The 14633-nt window shown below is 42.6% G+C and overlaps 1 protein-coding gene across 3 annotated transcripts in view; it reads right to left on the reverse strand.

Moving 5' to 3' along the window:
- The window catches only part of TXNDC11 (thioredoxin domain containing 11), a 64375-nt gene that overhangs the window by 14201 nt on the left and 35541 nt on the right, over window positions 1-14633 (reverse strand). For 2 of the 3 annotated variants that reach the window (XM_061208361.1, XM_061208363.1), the window contains 2 exons: window positions 6358-6470; window positions 4084-4284 (listed from right to left, as the gene is read on the reverse strand). In XM_061208361.1, coding sequence (XP_061064344.1) covers window positions 4084-4284; window positions 6358-6470 — 314 coding nt within the window. The remainder of the gene's footprint in view (window positions 1-4083; window positions 4285-6357; window positions 6471-14633) is intronic. The other variant, XM_061208362.1, reaches the window with a different exon arrangement.

The following is a 14633-nucleotide window of genomic DNA, read 5'->3' on the forward strand; positions in this document are numbered from 1 at the left end:
TTTAAAAGAAAACCCAAATTTTATAACATATGATACTTATAGACAGAGTTAATTTAAGACATATGCGTTTGTACAGAAAAACAGATTGTTTGAATAGTTCTTGGGCATAAAAATGGTTACTTTAGATGATAAACCAGTGTTTTGGTTTTTTCCCCCACACCAAAACATCTCAGCCCTTTTTAAAGGATAAGGCTCTGACAGCACATTACGCTAAAAAGGTCAAGCCCGTATGATTCATAAATAGCCCAGCTGCCCTCTTGCCCCATCCTGGTACTACTTTATATTCAAAGACATAATAGATTACCACCCCCAGTCCCCCCCGCCAAAACCCACAAAAATTCAAGTACAGTCAGCCCTCCATATCCTCGGGTTCTGTATCTGCAATTCAAACAACCATGGATCGAAAATATTCAGGGGGAATAATGCCAGAAAAGAAAGCTTGAATTTGCTGCACATAGGCAACCATTTACATACCATTTATATTACATCAGGTATCATAAGAGACGATTTAAAATATATGGGAAGATGTGCATAGGTTATATACAAATACTATGCCGTTTTACATATGGAACTTGAGCATGTTGGATTTTGGTATCTGCAGGGGGCCTGGAACCAACCCCACTGTGGATACCAGGGGGCGACTGTATTTACCGTGGGCTTTTATGAAAAGTCCAAGTAGGAGTACACTGAGGACAGCAAAACTCCTTATGAGGTCTTCCTTCCTCATCTCTTTCATTCTTAATGTCTCTCACAAACAAAGCAGCCGTGTAAAGGATATTCTTAAGTGAAGAAAATATTTTATACAGTAATGCCCCTGAAAAGTGAGGAGTTCTTAGTTTTCTCCTCTAAACTGAACCAGTTTTTACTGTTATGTTCCTTTTTCATAACAGGCAGTTTTGAAAAGGCACTCCAGTTACATCCCGTATATGAATCACTTGATGTCATATTTAATTTCATGTCAACTAATAAGGAAAATTTGGCAAAAAACTTTAAATGTTTGCACTATAAATGCTTCCTTCCATTTTCGTTAATCGGAGAAATCTGTAAGTCTGGACAAGATGCCTTTGTCCCCCAGACTCATACGCAGTGGACGCCTCAGAGCAGCGCTGTGAAAGCTAAGAACCTGGGACTTCCCTGGTGGCGCAGTGGTTAAGAATCCGCCCACCAATGCAGGGGACACGGGTTTGAGCCCTGGTCCAGGAAGATGCCACATGCCGCGGAGCAGCTAAGCCTGTGCGCCACAACTACTGAGCCTGCGCTCTAGAGCCCGCGCGCCGCAACTATTGAAGCCTGCGCGCCTAGAGCCCGTGCTCCGCAACAAGAGAAGCCACTGCAATGAGAAGCCTGCGCACCGCAACTTGAGAAAGCCCCCGTGCAGTAACGAAGACCCAACACAGCCAAAAATAAAATTAATTAATTAATAATAAAAATAATTTAAAAAAACAAGCTAAGAACCCACACAGAGTCTCTTCTGGCTGCACTAAGAATTTCTTTTGATAAGCACACTGAGATGTCTCATGACCTCTCCGGGACTCTCTGGAGACGCTGGGGTCAGGGGCCTGATGCCGTGCGCAGTGCAGGCCATGCTCTCCCGGGGGGGGTGGGGGTGGGGGTGGGGCACACGTGCGGAAGAGCAGCTGTCTGGTCCCGGCCTGGGCCTCACAGGACGGTCCCCACGTGGCCGTCCCTTACTGCCTGACCCCCCCGCCCCGACTACAATGACCACTCTCTTCTCGACAAGGCAGGCCTCCTCCATTGCCTGCCCAAAGTTGGGCCTAAAAGCATAATGGAAAAATAAGGCTTAAGGCTTAAATTCTTTTGGGGTCAAGGAGCCTTTGAGTTTAGAACTCACTCTCATGTAAGGGAGGTGTTCAGCCCTCCCACCCCGCCCAACCCCGAGGATGACTTCCTTACTTCTAGTCACTGTGTCACTCTTTCCATGGTCACACGCCCCACTTCCCATCCCCAACACCGCCGTCCAAGCTCAGCATCTTCCTACTTCTCACTTTTCTGGAACACGGCTGCTAGGAAAACTTTAATAATGGTAACACAGCTCTGCTGACAGCACTCCATTATCAGACTTGGATGGCTATGATTAATCCTGGAGTCCTCAAAGAAGCACCCAAAAGCCTCTCCTCCAACGTTTTTTTTCTGGGTCTTCTTCAATCAGTCCTTTATGGAGACCATACAACACGTCCTATTTCCTAATATCTAAACCCGTCGCCCCCCGCCCACCCGCGTGCCTTTGCTCAGGCTATTCCTTCCCTTAAGTTTCTCTCAGCCCATCACAATCCTGGCCACCCCTGAAGGCCTGTCTCAAACACTCACCCCTCCCACAGCCCCGTCCTGCCTCCCTCCTGCCCAGCCCCCAGCTTCCTGGGACAGCACCCACTCTCCTCCAGTTCCTCCTGGGGCTGAGCACCCTCTGCCTTGAATTACAAGCAGGTTCTTGCTCCCCTACCAGACAGGCCTCCGAGACCATGAGACCAAGGCTCTGCCTTCTCCATCTTTCTCCACCGTGGCTCCCTGGCACAGTGCTCCATAAACGTTTGCTAAAGGGGCCTGAAATGAACAGGGAAACGTACTGCACTTGGCTGAGTAATCCATAACACTGCTAAGATGCCACCTGGTTTAACCACAGGCTGCGATTAAGGGACTCTCTTCACCTCACAGGGACACTAAGAGCCCGGAGGAAAGGAGCTGTGGGCAAAACCTTGATAAACAAAGACAGAGGAGTACGGGGAGATAGGCGAGACACTCACCCAGAAACAAAGAGTTGGAAAGCAAGTGTCTCCCACCAGGTGTCTAAATCCAAGCACAACCCCCCAGAGGAACTGGGCTCCAGTCACAAAATACCACCCAACCCAGAACCCCGACATGCCCAAGCCAGACAAGACAGAACTCTCCAGGAGGAAACTTTAAAAGTTAAAGTAAAAATCCACAACCATGGCTAATACCTTGGTTGAAAACCCCACCTTTCCTACAAAGAGCTTTAAGGGCTCTTAATACTAGAGTGTCTTAGTAAAGAAAGAGTGTCTTAGTTCATAAAATAACTGTGTAGTGAAGATTTTCTAAAGACATTAAGTCTTATTACTTCAAGTCCTCCCTAATCAGAGAATAAACAAAGCTATTTCATCTTCTCCTCTTTCCTCCTCTAAGCCATGGTAGCAGCATTCACTCAGAAGGCCCCCAGCAGGGGTAATAACTTCAACAAAGAGGCTCCAGAGCAGCCCAGTAAGGGGTCTGGCCTGGCCTCCCGGCTCCCTCAGGAAAGCAGGCCATCAGGCTCACATGGAGGGCTTGGGGGAGGCAGCATCCAGGCAGTCTGGCCAGTGATTCACTGGCTGTCTGAAATTGGTTTTGGCCAATTAAGGGATCCTTGAGGGAAGGAAAAAATAAAACCCCCAGTAAATCCAATTTAGCAATCCCAGGCGCTCTCGGCTGATTGTTATTGCTCTCTGTAAGTGCCTCCAAACGATCCCATGTATAAAATAAACTCACACCCAGAGCCAGTGAATGCACCAGATGAAGCAGAAAAGGCAGCAGGGAGGGGCTGACTCCTGATGGCGGTTGTCTCCGAAAACTGCTCTGTGAGACATGCAAGGTTTAGAAAATCATGGGATCCCAAGGTCACCACCACCGCTGCTGGCTGCTGGGCTGAGGGTGGCCAGGGCCAACAGTCTGATCGAACCCCCGCGACAACAGCATCCCAAAGGCCACACTAAACCCTGCCTGTGTTGTCCATCCCCTCTGCCCCTCTCCCAGGCATCCGTCACCGCAGGAAGAGGGCCATCTGGTCCTTTTCCAGAGAGGCACAGTTTGCCTTCCCTGTCCCCTCCGACTCACCCCGACCTGAGCAGCTGTCAGTAATGTGGCCAGAGAGGCTGTGGTGAGTCCTACCCAAGGCACAGGCTCTCCTGCCCACTTACAGGAGAAAGGAGTAACGCCACAGAAACATAGCAGCTGCTCCTGGCGGCCGCTCGGCGACTAGGGGAAACTACTCTGATCGCAGAATGAGAAATGGCTAAGTTAATGAGTTTCTCCGACTCCTTATGAGACACCTTTCACCATTATGACTCTTACCTCATCTATTAAAGGATGACTTTCGGCTAAGGGATTAAAAGGTATAAATACAAAAAGTGCTGGTCCCTTCTTCAGTTCATTGTTCAGCAGGAGACTCTTGCCGCCGTGTGGCCGCAGCCATCGAAGGAGCGTCTCTCGGTTTTCTAAGGCCCACTTATAGATGTTCTCAGCTGTGTAGTTGATGACCTCCCTGGGAAAGACCTGGGAAGGACAAACGCACAGAGGATAAAAGGCAGGACAGGATCAAAGCACATCAGCCCCACACTTCACAGGTGAGGAAAATGAGGCTCAGAGCAGTGACACGACCTGTCCCTGCCTGTGCAGCTAAACCCTGGCTCTACTTCTCCAGACAGAGCGCTTCCTCACCAGCAGCTCGGAAAAGCAAAAGCAGCTGTAAGAGTTGACTTCCATATCATGTGGTTCATCTTTTTCCCTTTAGACAGACTCGTCTATCAACAAATAAGTCTCCCTGCCTGCTGCTGGCAACAATGACCTCTACCACCCTGCGCAAGGGGAGCTCTAAGAGAACAGAAATGGTGGAGTCAAGGATAATTTTTACCTTGGCAAAATCATGTTTAACTTGGTCCCTGGGGACCCTCTGTTAGGGCAGAAGTTTGGATCTGCCTTGCTCACATGTACCCCCAGTGACTAGAACACCTGGCACAGAGCGGGAACGCAACAAATATTTGCATGAATCCATGAGTGACCTAGAACTTGTACAAGGCCACGGATCACATTTTATGTGTACAGAATGAAGGCGAGACACACCTAGATTTTTTGCTTTGTTTTCCTATAATAATCAAGAGTACGTCAACACAAAATTATTTTTGAAATTCCAGTGATATAAATCACTGGGTTTCAAACAAAACTCCCCACAGAATGCTTTGGAGAGTTCCACAAAATGAGATATTTTACACTCCCCAAAACAGAGGTTTAAATTGGCTTACAATAAAGATGTCCACTGCTTCTATTTTTTTTAAATACTGGTATCCCAGTAATATTTCATTTGCTAAAAGGAATTCTGCTGCTACACCAACCAACCAACCTTAAAAACTATGGAATTGATGCAGTAAGCCCAATATCTTTTTCAGTATCATTCTCAGTCCTACCTTCTTTTCTCCATCTATTTTAAATTTCTTCCTCAGTACCCTTTACTATGCATAAACATGATATATGTTGGTTGTATAGCATGCTATAAGGAAGGATGAAGGAAAATGATAGCAAAGGCAGATGAAGTCAAAAGAAGCTTAGACAGAGAAACAAGGAGAGTGGGGTGGGTGGTGGGAGAAACCATCACAGCGGTGATTCCCAAAGTGGGATGGTGGGAGTCTGAAAAAACATAATCATCATAATCAACATTTCTATCTGGAAAACACGTAAATACATTTGACTTTGGGAATATAAACTGCGAGAAGTAAAGCCATCTGGGATATAGAGATATGCAGAAGCCAGGGTGACTGGTACTGAGGGCGCCGCCCGGGAGGGTCTAACAGCATGAGGCCTGCACGCTGAGCCGAGGGGAGCGTGGGATTAAAGGGCTGGGCACACACTGGGTACAGGAGATCTGGTCTTCACTCGACCTGTAAGTCACTGACACCATCCATGAAGTCAGAGAGAGAAAATACTGAAGAAAAATCAACTCAGTGCTGGGACTGAGGAAGTAGCAATAAACAGAGCAGAAGCACAGGACTAAGCAGGATGCAGGTCAAAAGCTCAGAAATAGCTGAGTTGGGGCTGGTCCGCCAGAAAGCAAATAAAATCAGGGAACAAAGACAACAATGGAAAGCGAGGCTCTCTGGGGCGGAAAGCCAACAACTTCTCACTGTGACTTGACAAGAACTTCAAAATCCATTTCATCAGCTAAAGGAGAAAAAGCATGTCACATGACTACTCTTGATAAACGGAACAAATGAACAGAGAACATTGCCCAAAGGAAGCTTAACCTCTGAGAACATGGGCCCAGAGTAACACTTCTCCAACAGAGTAACTCTGCAATTTCATCCAAGAAGGAAAACTAACAAGGCTGTATCAAAATCTAAGAATATAAACAGAATTTCTAGATGTTAAATCCAAGAGCCCTCTAATGCATGGGTTCTAAACCAGGGGCATGGGCTCTACAGAGGGGCTGTAGGGACTCTCAGTTTGCAATATAAAATCATGTGCACTCTCCTAGAGAGAGTATCCATAGATTTTATCCAATTCTCAAAGAAGTCTGTGATCCAAACAAGGTTAAGAACCACTGCGCTAATATAAACGTGATTTCAAAATACTTACAAGTGATGTGTTGAAATGTCTATGTAAATACACACTTCCAGAGTGTACTAAGGATACCAGTTTCGCAAGATGTTTATTTGTGATAACCCCAAATCGTACTGTTCCTAGGTAATCTGAAACAGAAAATTTTCCTTTATTAAAAAGAAAAAGCCTATGCCTTAAAACAACCACAAAACCCAGTGATCAAATCCTGACGCACAAATTCCCCAAGGCAAAGCTCTTTTTGGGGACCTATCCTAGACAGAAAAGGAGAAGCCGAAGAAACAACCTCCTGAAACAGACCTCATGTCTACTCCTGCGCACCTGTCTCTGACAAGCACTTTCGCTGTGTCCGTCAACATCCCCCCGACTCACTAGCCCCACCTGGGAGCCCAGGCACATGCTGTTCTGTCTGGACACTTCCACGGCCAATTCCTTCTCATCATTCAGATCTCGGCTCTGACCCCACCTTCTCTGAGAAGCCCTCCCTGACCACCCGCCTCCGGGCAAACACTCAGAGGATGGTCTGGAAGGGGAAACTGGGGCTCCCTCCTGACTCAGGTCCTCTCTCTACCATTACTCTAATTTTTTAATAGCACTTACTAACAGGTACATAATCCTTCTGATTTATTTAGATTTTCTTTGGTCCAACTTCCTCTTAAGTTCTGTGAAATTAGAAACCTTGTTTATTGCTGTTACCCCAGCACCTAAAGCAGTGTCTGGGCATATGCATATTGATCTCTTGATTAATAAATATTAGTTAAATGAATCAATCTAGCATATATAGTAACTCATACAAATTAGTAAGAAAAAGAAAGCAGTTAAAAATGGACAAATCACAGAAAAGGAAATGTAAAAGGCTAAAAATACACTCAACCTCACTATTTCAGAGGACAGCAAATGAGAACAAAATGCCACTTTTCACCTTCAAAATGCCCAAAATTTGAGACACAGGAAATATCAAATATTGATGACCAGCAGAGGAACGAGTACCCTGATGCAAAGTTGGTGGAAAGGGTAAAATGGCAGCCGCTTGGGAGAGCAATCTGCTGTAGTGATCACAGTGGGACAGGGACACAGCCTGCGGCCCCACAGCTCCACTTCTTAGTGTCTACACATGTGCACCAAGAGACACGCAAGGACAGTCACCAAGAAATACTCTGCAGCTGTTAAAAACAGTGGGGCAGGGCTATCTATACAACATGAATAGATTTTCTAAGACACATATGAGTAAAAAAGCAAGCTGAAGAAAGATAAAGTATACCTTTTATGTGGAAAAAAGCGTCACACATAAAATGTTTTCCCCTACAGGCACGTATGTTTAGAAATGTATACAGAATCTGAAAGGATAATAAAAATTGTTTTGTGTTGGGGGATGGAGATCAAAGGGGACTTTATCCTTAGGTGTGAAGCTTTCTTTTCCCCCCAAGGAGTATATTTAATGTAATATTTGTGTGATTAAAAATTGACTAAAATATCTAGTATTAAAGGAGGTGGGTAAGACGGTGTAGGAAAAGGTGCATTCTTTCCTATCCCCTTTCTGCTTTATTAGCAAACGTTAAATAAAATCTCAGTTAAACTTTAAATGCTACCAACTGATATCTAAGTAGTTAAAATATGAAGGTGCTGAACACAAGAAGTTTCTAGCTTAACCACACGGCCCACCTTCCAGCAGTGGCGGCGTCTTCCTCTCAGAGGAGGAGTGGCTGTTGAGGATGAGGGGAGAGTGCCCGTGACCCTAACGGCGGCTGGACAATCTAGCACAAACCTGATGAGTTTAAAATGGCACAAAACCAAAGAAACACAAGAAGAGTAAATCAGACATGGGGCTTCCCTGGTGGCACAGTGGCTAAGACTCCACGCTCCCAATGCAGGGGGCCCGGGTTCAATCCCTGGTCGGGGAACTGGATCCCGCGTGCCGCAACAAAGATCCCGTGCATCGCAATTCTAAGACCTGGCACAGCCAAATAAAAATAAGTAAATAAATAAATATTAAAGAAATAAAAAGAATAAACCAGAAATGACGGAAATGGCTTACTTATAGGGTGGGTGGCAAAGGGGGGTGGGTAATGGGAACTGGAGAACAGGGGTGAGGCAGCCTGACCTTCCTCTGAGTATCAGAACCATGGCAAAGCTCACAGCCTTCACACACTCAAAAACTAAAATCATGAAACCAACCAGCATGTGTGGGGATCCAGTGCGGAACACAAGCACTAACAAACCCACCCAGCTGTACTGCAGACGCATCCCGCCTCAGTGAAGGGGCGGTGAGTGGGGAGAAAGAACGAAACCAGAAGAGAACAGCAAACGGTATCTTGACTGAATACTGTAAAACTAAAGACGATGAGAGCCAGGCTTCTCAGGGCAGGAGAAAAGTTACATATGAAGAGGGGAAAGCTAAAATGAACTCTGCGGTGTTAGATTGGAATCAGAAGAAATTAGTGTAAACTTATGACCTTTCATATAACCTTACGACTTATGACACAGATAATAGATACAGAACTATAGAGGCATGCATGTGTGTGGGTATAAATACGTATATGTCCTAGCTCTGTCTGCTGAAAGGGCCTAGAAGTAATGACACCTGATACTGAAGAGCATATCTTGTACCCAGATCTGGGTTTCTAAATGTCACTCTCCAATAAAAAGAAACCAGGGCTTCTTGGAGAAGAGGCTGATCCCAGAGCTGGGGCAAAGGAAGTATAAGATGAGCCTGAAACACCCTGTCGAGTCAGAATGAAAGATGTGCTCATAAAAGGAGGGGGATATGTTCAAAGGACACAGGCGCCAACCCAAGATGCTCCTAATGGCCAAAGCCAGAACAAGTTGAGCAACAAAATAAACGACCAGTATTTTTCAAAAGTGTCAATATCATGAAAGACAAGGAGTGAGGAATTGTTATAGGAGGAGACTAATTAAATGTGATGTGAGATCCCAGATCAGATCCTGGAACAGAAAACAGTCATTAGTGAAAACACTGGCAAAATTCAATAACGTCTGCAGTTTAGTTAATAATCCTATACCAGTGTTAATTTCTTAGTTTTGGCAAAAGCACCCTAACAAATGGTTAAATAATATGTTAACAATGGGGGAAGCTAAGTGAAGGCAGGACGTTAGGAAACTCCCTGTTCTATTCTTCCAACTTTTCTGCAAGCATAAAATTGGTTCAAAATTTAGATTTTAAAAAATGGCATAGCATGTAAGTTCAGATTCCAAAGCTGTCAGAAGAAAAAGCAGGACCCAAGAGATGATATGAATTGGTAGAAGCAAAGACACCACTCTCCAGGAGAGGGCTGAATTTTGGTAGACTGGCATCGATAAAGAGAGGAGTGAAGGAAAAGCAGCCAGTAGGAAACTCATTTGATAGTCCGCCAAAGTCACCAACATGATTTACTGGAGCAGAGGAATAAGTAGTGACAGCTTGACTCAAAAGTTGAAAGGGGTCATTCAAAAACCTATTTAACTGCATTAATAAGAATCGACAGCCGCCTGCACAGAGCAGATTCTAACACGCCCAAACATGTTACAATTTCAAAACTTGATTTTTTACAGAGAAATTTATAAAAATCACACATTTTAAAAGTTCCTGCATATAGTGGAAATCTTGCCGGAAGAAGCAGCTTAAGTTTGCAGTCCCATGTGTACAAGGAGTACATGAATTAGCAGAGGAAGTTTACAGTATCAAAATGACACAAGAAAATAACACTTCTCATCTCCATATCCAGAACATTCTGTTAAGCAGGGCTCCAGGGCTTTATACAATAGGGGCCTTTGTCATTTATAAAATGAGTAACTTTGTCCTAAAATTAATAAAGCTTTAATATTTTAATTAAGGTCTTTGAACGTGTTAATAATTAAAAATAAATTCAGAATCATGCTCTCCCCTCCCCCAACAATGGTCCAACAATGGCATGATCCTATTCAGTTAATAATAATAATAATAAAATTTCCAAACTTGCACAAGCCTCTTAGATAGCCTTATCCACCAGAGGGCAGACAGCAGAACCACAATCCTGCAGCCTGTGGAACAAAAACCACATTCACAGAAATATAGACAAGATGAAAAGGCAGAGGGCTATGTACCAGATGAAGGAACAAGATAAAACTCCAGAAAAACAACTTAATGAAGTGGAGATAGGCAACCTTCCAGAAAAAGAATTCAGGATAATGATAGTGAAGATGATCCAGGACCTCGGAAAAAGAATGGAGGCAAAGATCGAGAAGATGCAAGAAATGTTTAACAAAGACCTAGAAGAATTAAAGAACAAACAAACAGAGATGAACAATACAATAACTGAAATGAAAACTACACTAGAAGGAATCAATAGCAGAATAACAGGCAGAAGAACGGATAAGTGACCTGGAAGACAGAATGGTGGAATTCACTGCTGTGGAACAGAATAAAGAAAAAAGAATGAAAAGAAATGAAGACAGCCTAAGAGACCTCTGGGACAACATTAAACGCAAAAACATTCGCATTATAGGGGTCCCAGAAGGAGAAGAGAGAGGGAAAGGACCAGAGAAAATATTTGAAGAGATTAGAGTCGAAAACTTCCCTAACATGGGAAAGGAAATAGCCACCCAAGTCCAGGAAGCTCAGAGAGTCCCATACAGGATAAACCCAAGGAGAAACACGCTGAGACACGTAGTAATCAAATTGGCAAAAATTAAAGACAAAGAAAAATTACTGAAAGCAGCAAGGGAAAAATGACAAATAACATACAAGGGAACTCCCATAAGGTTAACAGCTGATTTCTCAGCAGAAACTCTACAAGCCAGAAGGGAGTGGCATGATATACTTAAAGTGATGAAAGGGAAGAACCTACAACCAAGATTACTCCACCCGGCAAGGATCTCATTCAGATTCGATGCAGAAATCAAAAGCTTTACAGACAAGCAAAAGCTAAGAGAATTCAGCACCACCAAAACAGCTCTACAACAAATGCTAAAGGAACCTCTCTAAGTGGGAAACACAAGAGAAGAAAAGGACCTACAAAAACAAACCCAAAACAATTAAGAAAATGGTAATAGGAACATACATCACAATAATTACCTTAAACGTGAATGGATTAAATGCTCCAACCACAGGACACAGGCTTGCTGAATGGTTACAAAAACAAGACCCATATATATGCTGTCTACAAGAGACCCACTTCAGACCTAGGGACACATACAGACTGAAAGTGAGGGGATGGAAAAAGATATTCCATGCAAATGGAAATCAAAAGAAAGCTGGAGTAGCAATACTCATATCAGATAAAATAGACTTTAAAATAAAGAATGTTACAAGAGACAAGGAAGGACACTACATAATGATCAAGGGATCAGTCCAAGAAGATATAACAATTATAAATATATAGGCACCCAACATAGGAGCACCTCAATACATCAGGCAACTGCTAACAGCTATAAAAGAGAAAATCGACAGTAACACAGTAATAGTGGGGGACTTTAATAACACCTCACACCAATGGACAGATCATCCAAACAGAAAATTAATAAGGAAACACAAGCTTTAAATGACGCAATAGACCAGATAGATTTAATTGATATTTATAGGACATTCCATCCAAGAACAGCACATTACACTTTCTTCTCAAGTGCACACGGAACATTCTCCAGGACAGATCACATCTTGGGTCACAAATCAAGCCTCAGTGAATTTAAGAAAATTGAACTCATATCAAGCATCTTTTCTGACCACAATGCTATGAGATTAGAAATGAATTAAAGGGAAAAAAATGTAAAAAACACAAACACATGGAAGCTAAACAATACGTTACTAAATAACCAAGAGATCACTGAAGAAATCAGAGGAAATCAAAAAATACCTAGAGACAAATGACAATGAAAACACGACGATCCAAAGCCTATGGGATGCAGCAAAAGCAGTTCTAAGAGGGAAGTTTATAGCTACACAAGCCTACCTCAAGAAACAAGAAAAATCTCAAATAAACAATCTAATCTTGCACCTAAAGGAACTAGAGAAAGAAGAACAAACAAAACCCAAAGTTAGCAGAAGGAAAGAAATCATAAAGATCAGAGCAGAAATAAATGAAATAGAAACAAAAAAAAACAATAGCAAAGATCAATAAAACTAAAAGCTGGTTCTTTGAGAAGATAAACAAAATGGATAAACCATTAGCCAGACTCATCAAGAGGGAGAGGACTCAAATCAATAAAATTAGAAATGAAAAAGGAGAAGTTACAACAGACACCACAGAAATACAAAGCATCCTAAGAGACTACTACAAGCAACTCTATGCCAATAAAATGGACAACCTGGAAGAAATGGACAAATTCTTAGAAAGGTATAATCTTCCAAGACTGAACCAGGAACAAACAGAAAATATGAACAGACCAATCATAAGTAATGCAATTGAAACGGTGATTAAAAATCTTCCAACAAACAAAAGTCCAGGACCAGATGGCTTCACAGGTGAATTCTATCAAACATTTAGAGAAGAGCTAACACCTATCCTTCTCAAACTCTTCCAAAAAATTGCAGAGGAAGGAACACTCCCAAACTCATTCTATAAGGCCACCATCACCCTGACACCAAAAGCAGACAAAGATACTACAAAAAAAGAAAATTACACACCAATATCACTGATGAATACAGATGTAAAAATCCTCAACAAAATACTAGCAAACAGAATCCAACAACACATTAAAAGGATCATACACCATGATCAAGTGGGATTTATCCCAGGGATGCAAGGATTCTTCAATATATGCAAATCAATCAATGTGATACACCATATTAACAAACTGAAGAATAAAAACCATATGAGCATCTCAATAGATGCAGAGAAAGCTTTTGACAAAATTCAACACCCATTTATGATAAAAACTCTCCAGAAAGTGGGCAAAGAGGGAACCTACCTCAACACAATAAAGAAAAAAAAAAATTTTCAATAAACTGTTAGCCAGGTAACTGGCCAGCTGTAGTCTCTATTAACCATCCAGTGCAAGGTGTCAGAAAGACACCTGCAAGATGTAACAACATCTTGAAAGAGCATCTGGGTGAAAGCAGTAGTTACTGAGCAGTTTCTGCAGCTGGTCACACAGACACTAAGTAGGTCAAGGTGACCACAGCATGAAGACTGTCGCCTGCTACACAAGGTGCTGAGTCCTTGGCCCTGTGTCCCTCAGCTACAAGGCAACCCACTGCACACACAGTCACCACGAGGCTCCCCACGAGACGTGGGGTGAGCAGAATGAATACTATCATGCTGATTCGCTGTTTGTGTGCTTTGAGTAACAAACAGCCTTTCTTTGATCCATTAAACCTTGTCTACTTTTAGCATGTATTGTAGGTTTACCCTTTGCTATCTTTTATGAGGCTAGGGTTCTTTTCTGCCACTAACAGAATGCTCTACCCCTGCTTCCCACACCCCCGTAGGTGGAGCTTCCGCTGACCTTCTTGTACCTTCCATACACCACTGTCACCATTTACCTCGTAGCAACCATCAAGGCTGCATCGAGAATGGAAAGATCTGAAATTCCATCTGGTTTCCATTCAGATTCATCTGGCTCACTTGTGACCTTTCTGGTGTGCATTCAGGTTTTTTGTTTTTGGCCACTGCCTAATGTTTTAATATCAGACTACTTTATTTTGCTTAAAACCATTGCTTTAAATTCAATTTTTAATATTAAAACTTCAGTTCAGTATTAAGGTAAAGCAAACACATTCTGAGGCAAGACCTCAGTGAGGCGAAATATTAAAATTCTCAAACATTCCAGAAAGAATAAGAATTCATTTCTTTTGTCAGCAAAAGAGAATAGTTTTTTCTTTTTATTGAAGTATAGTTGATTTACAATATTGTATAAGTTTCAAGTGTACAGCAAAGTGATTCAGATATGTACATATGTATATATATATATATATATATATATATATATATATATTTCAGATTATTTTCCACTAATAGATTTTTAACTGTGCTTTAAAGTTAATAATAAAGGGTCCTGCCAGAAGCAAAGCTACACAATTTGCACTCAGCAACTACCAGATTACCAAGACTACCAGGAGGACACTCTGAAGCATTAACTCAAGGATGTGCCTGCAGGAAGGAGACTCAGTATCTTAGGAAATAACTGTTTTCCCCGGGATACTTGGATAATGAGGCCTAGGCCCTGAGTGCACTGTCCTGTGTCGTAGCCACTAACCATATGTGGCTAATGAGCACTTGAAATATGAGCAACCGAGGGACTAAATTTTAACTTTATTTGATTTTAATTAATTTAATGTAAAAATGATACTCAACTCAGTTATCGGAAAATGTTTAAGTATG

The sequence above is a fragment of the Eubalaena glacialis genome, chromosome 13 (assembly GCF_028564815.1).
Source record: "Eubalaena glacialis isolate mEubGla1 chromosome 13, mEubGla1.1.hap2.+ XY, whole genome shotgun sequence".
In the NCBI taxonomy this organism is placed as follows: Eukaryota; Metazoa; Chordata; class Mammalia; order Artiodactyla; family Balaenidae; genus Eubalaena; species Eubalaena glacialis.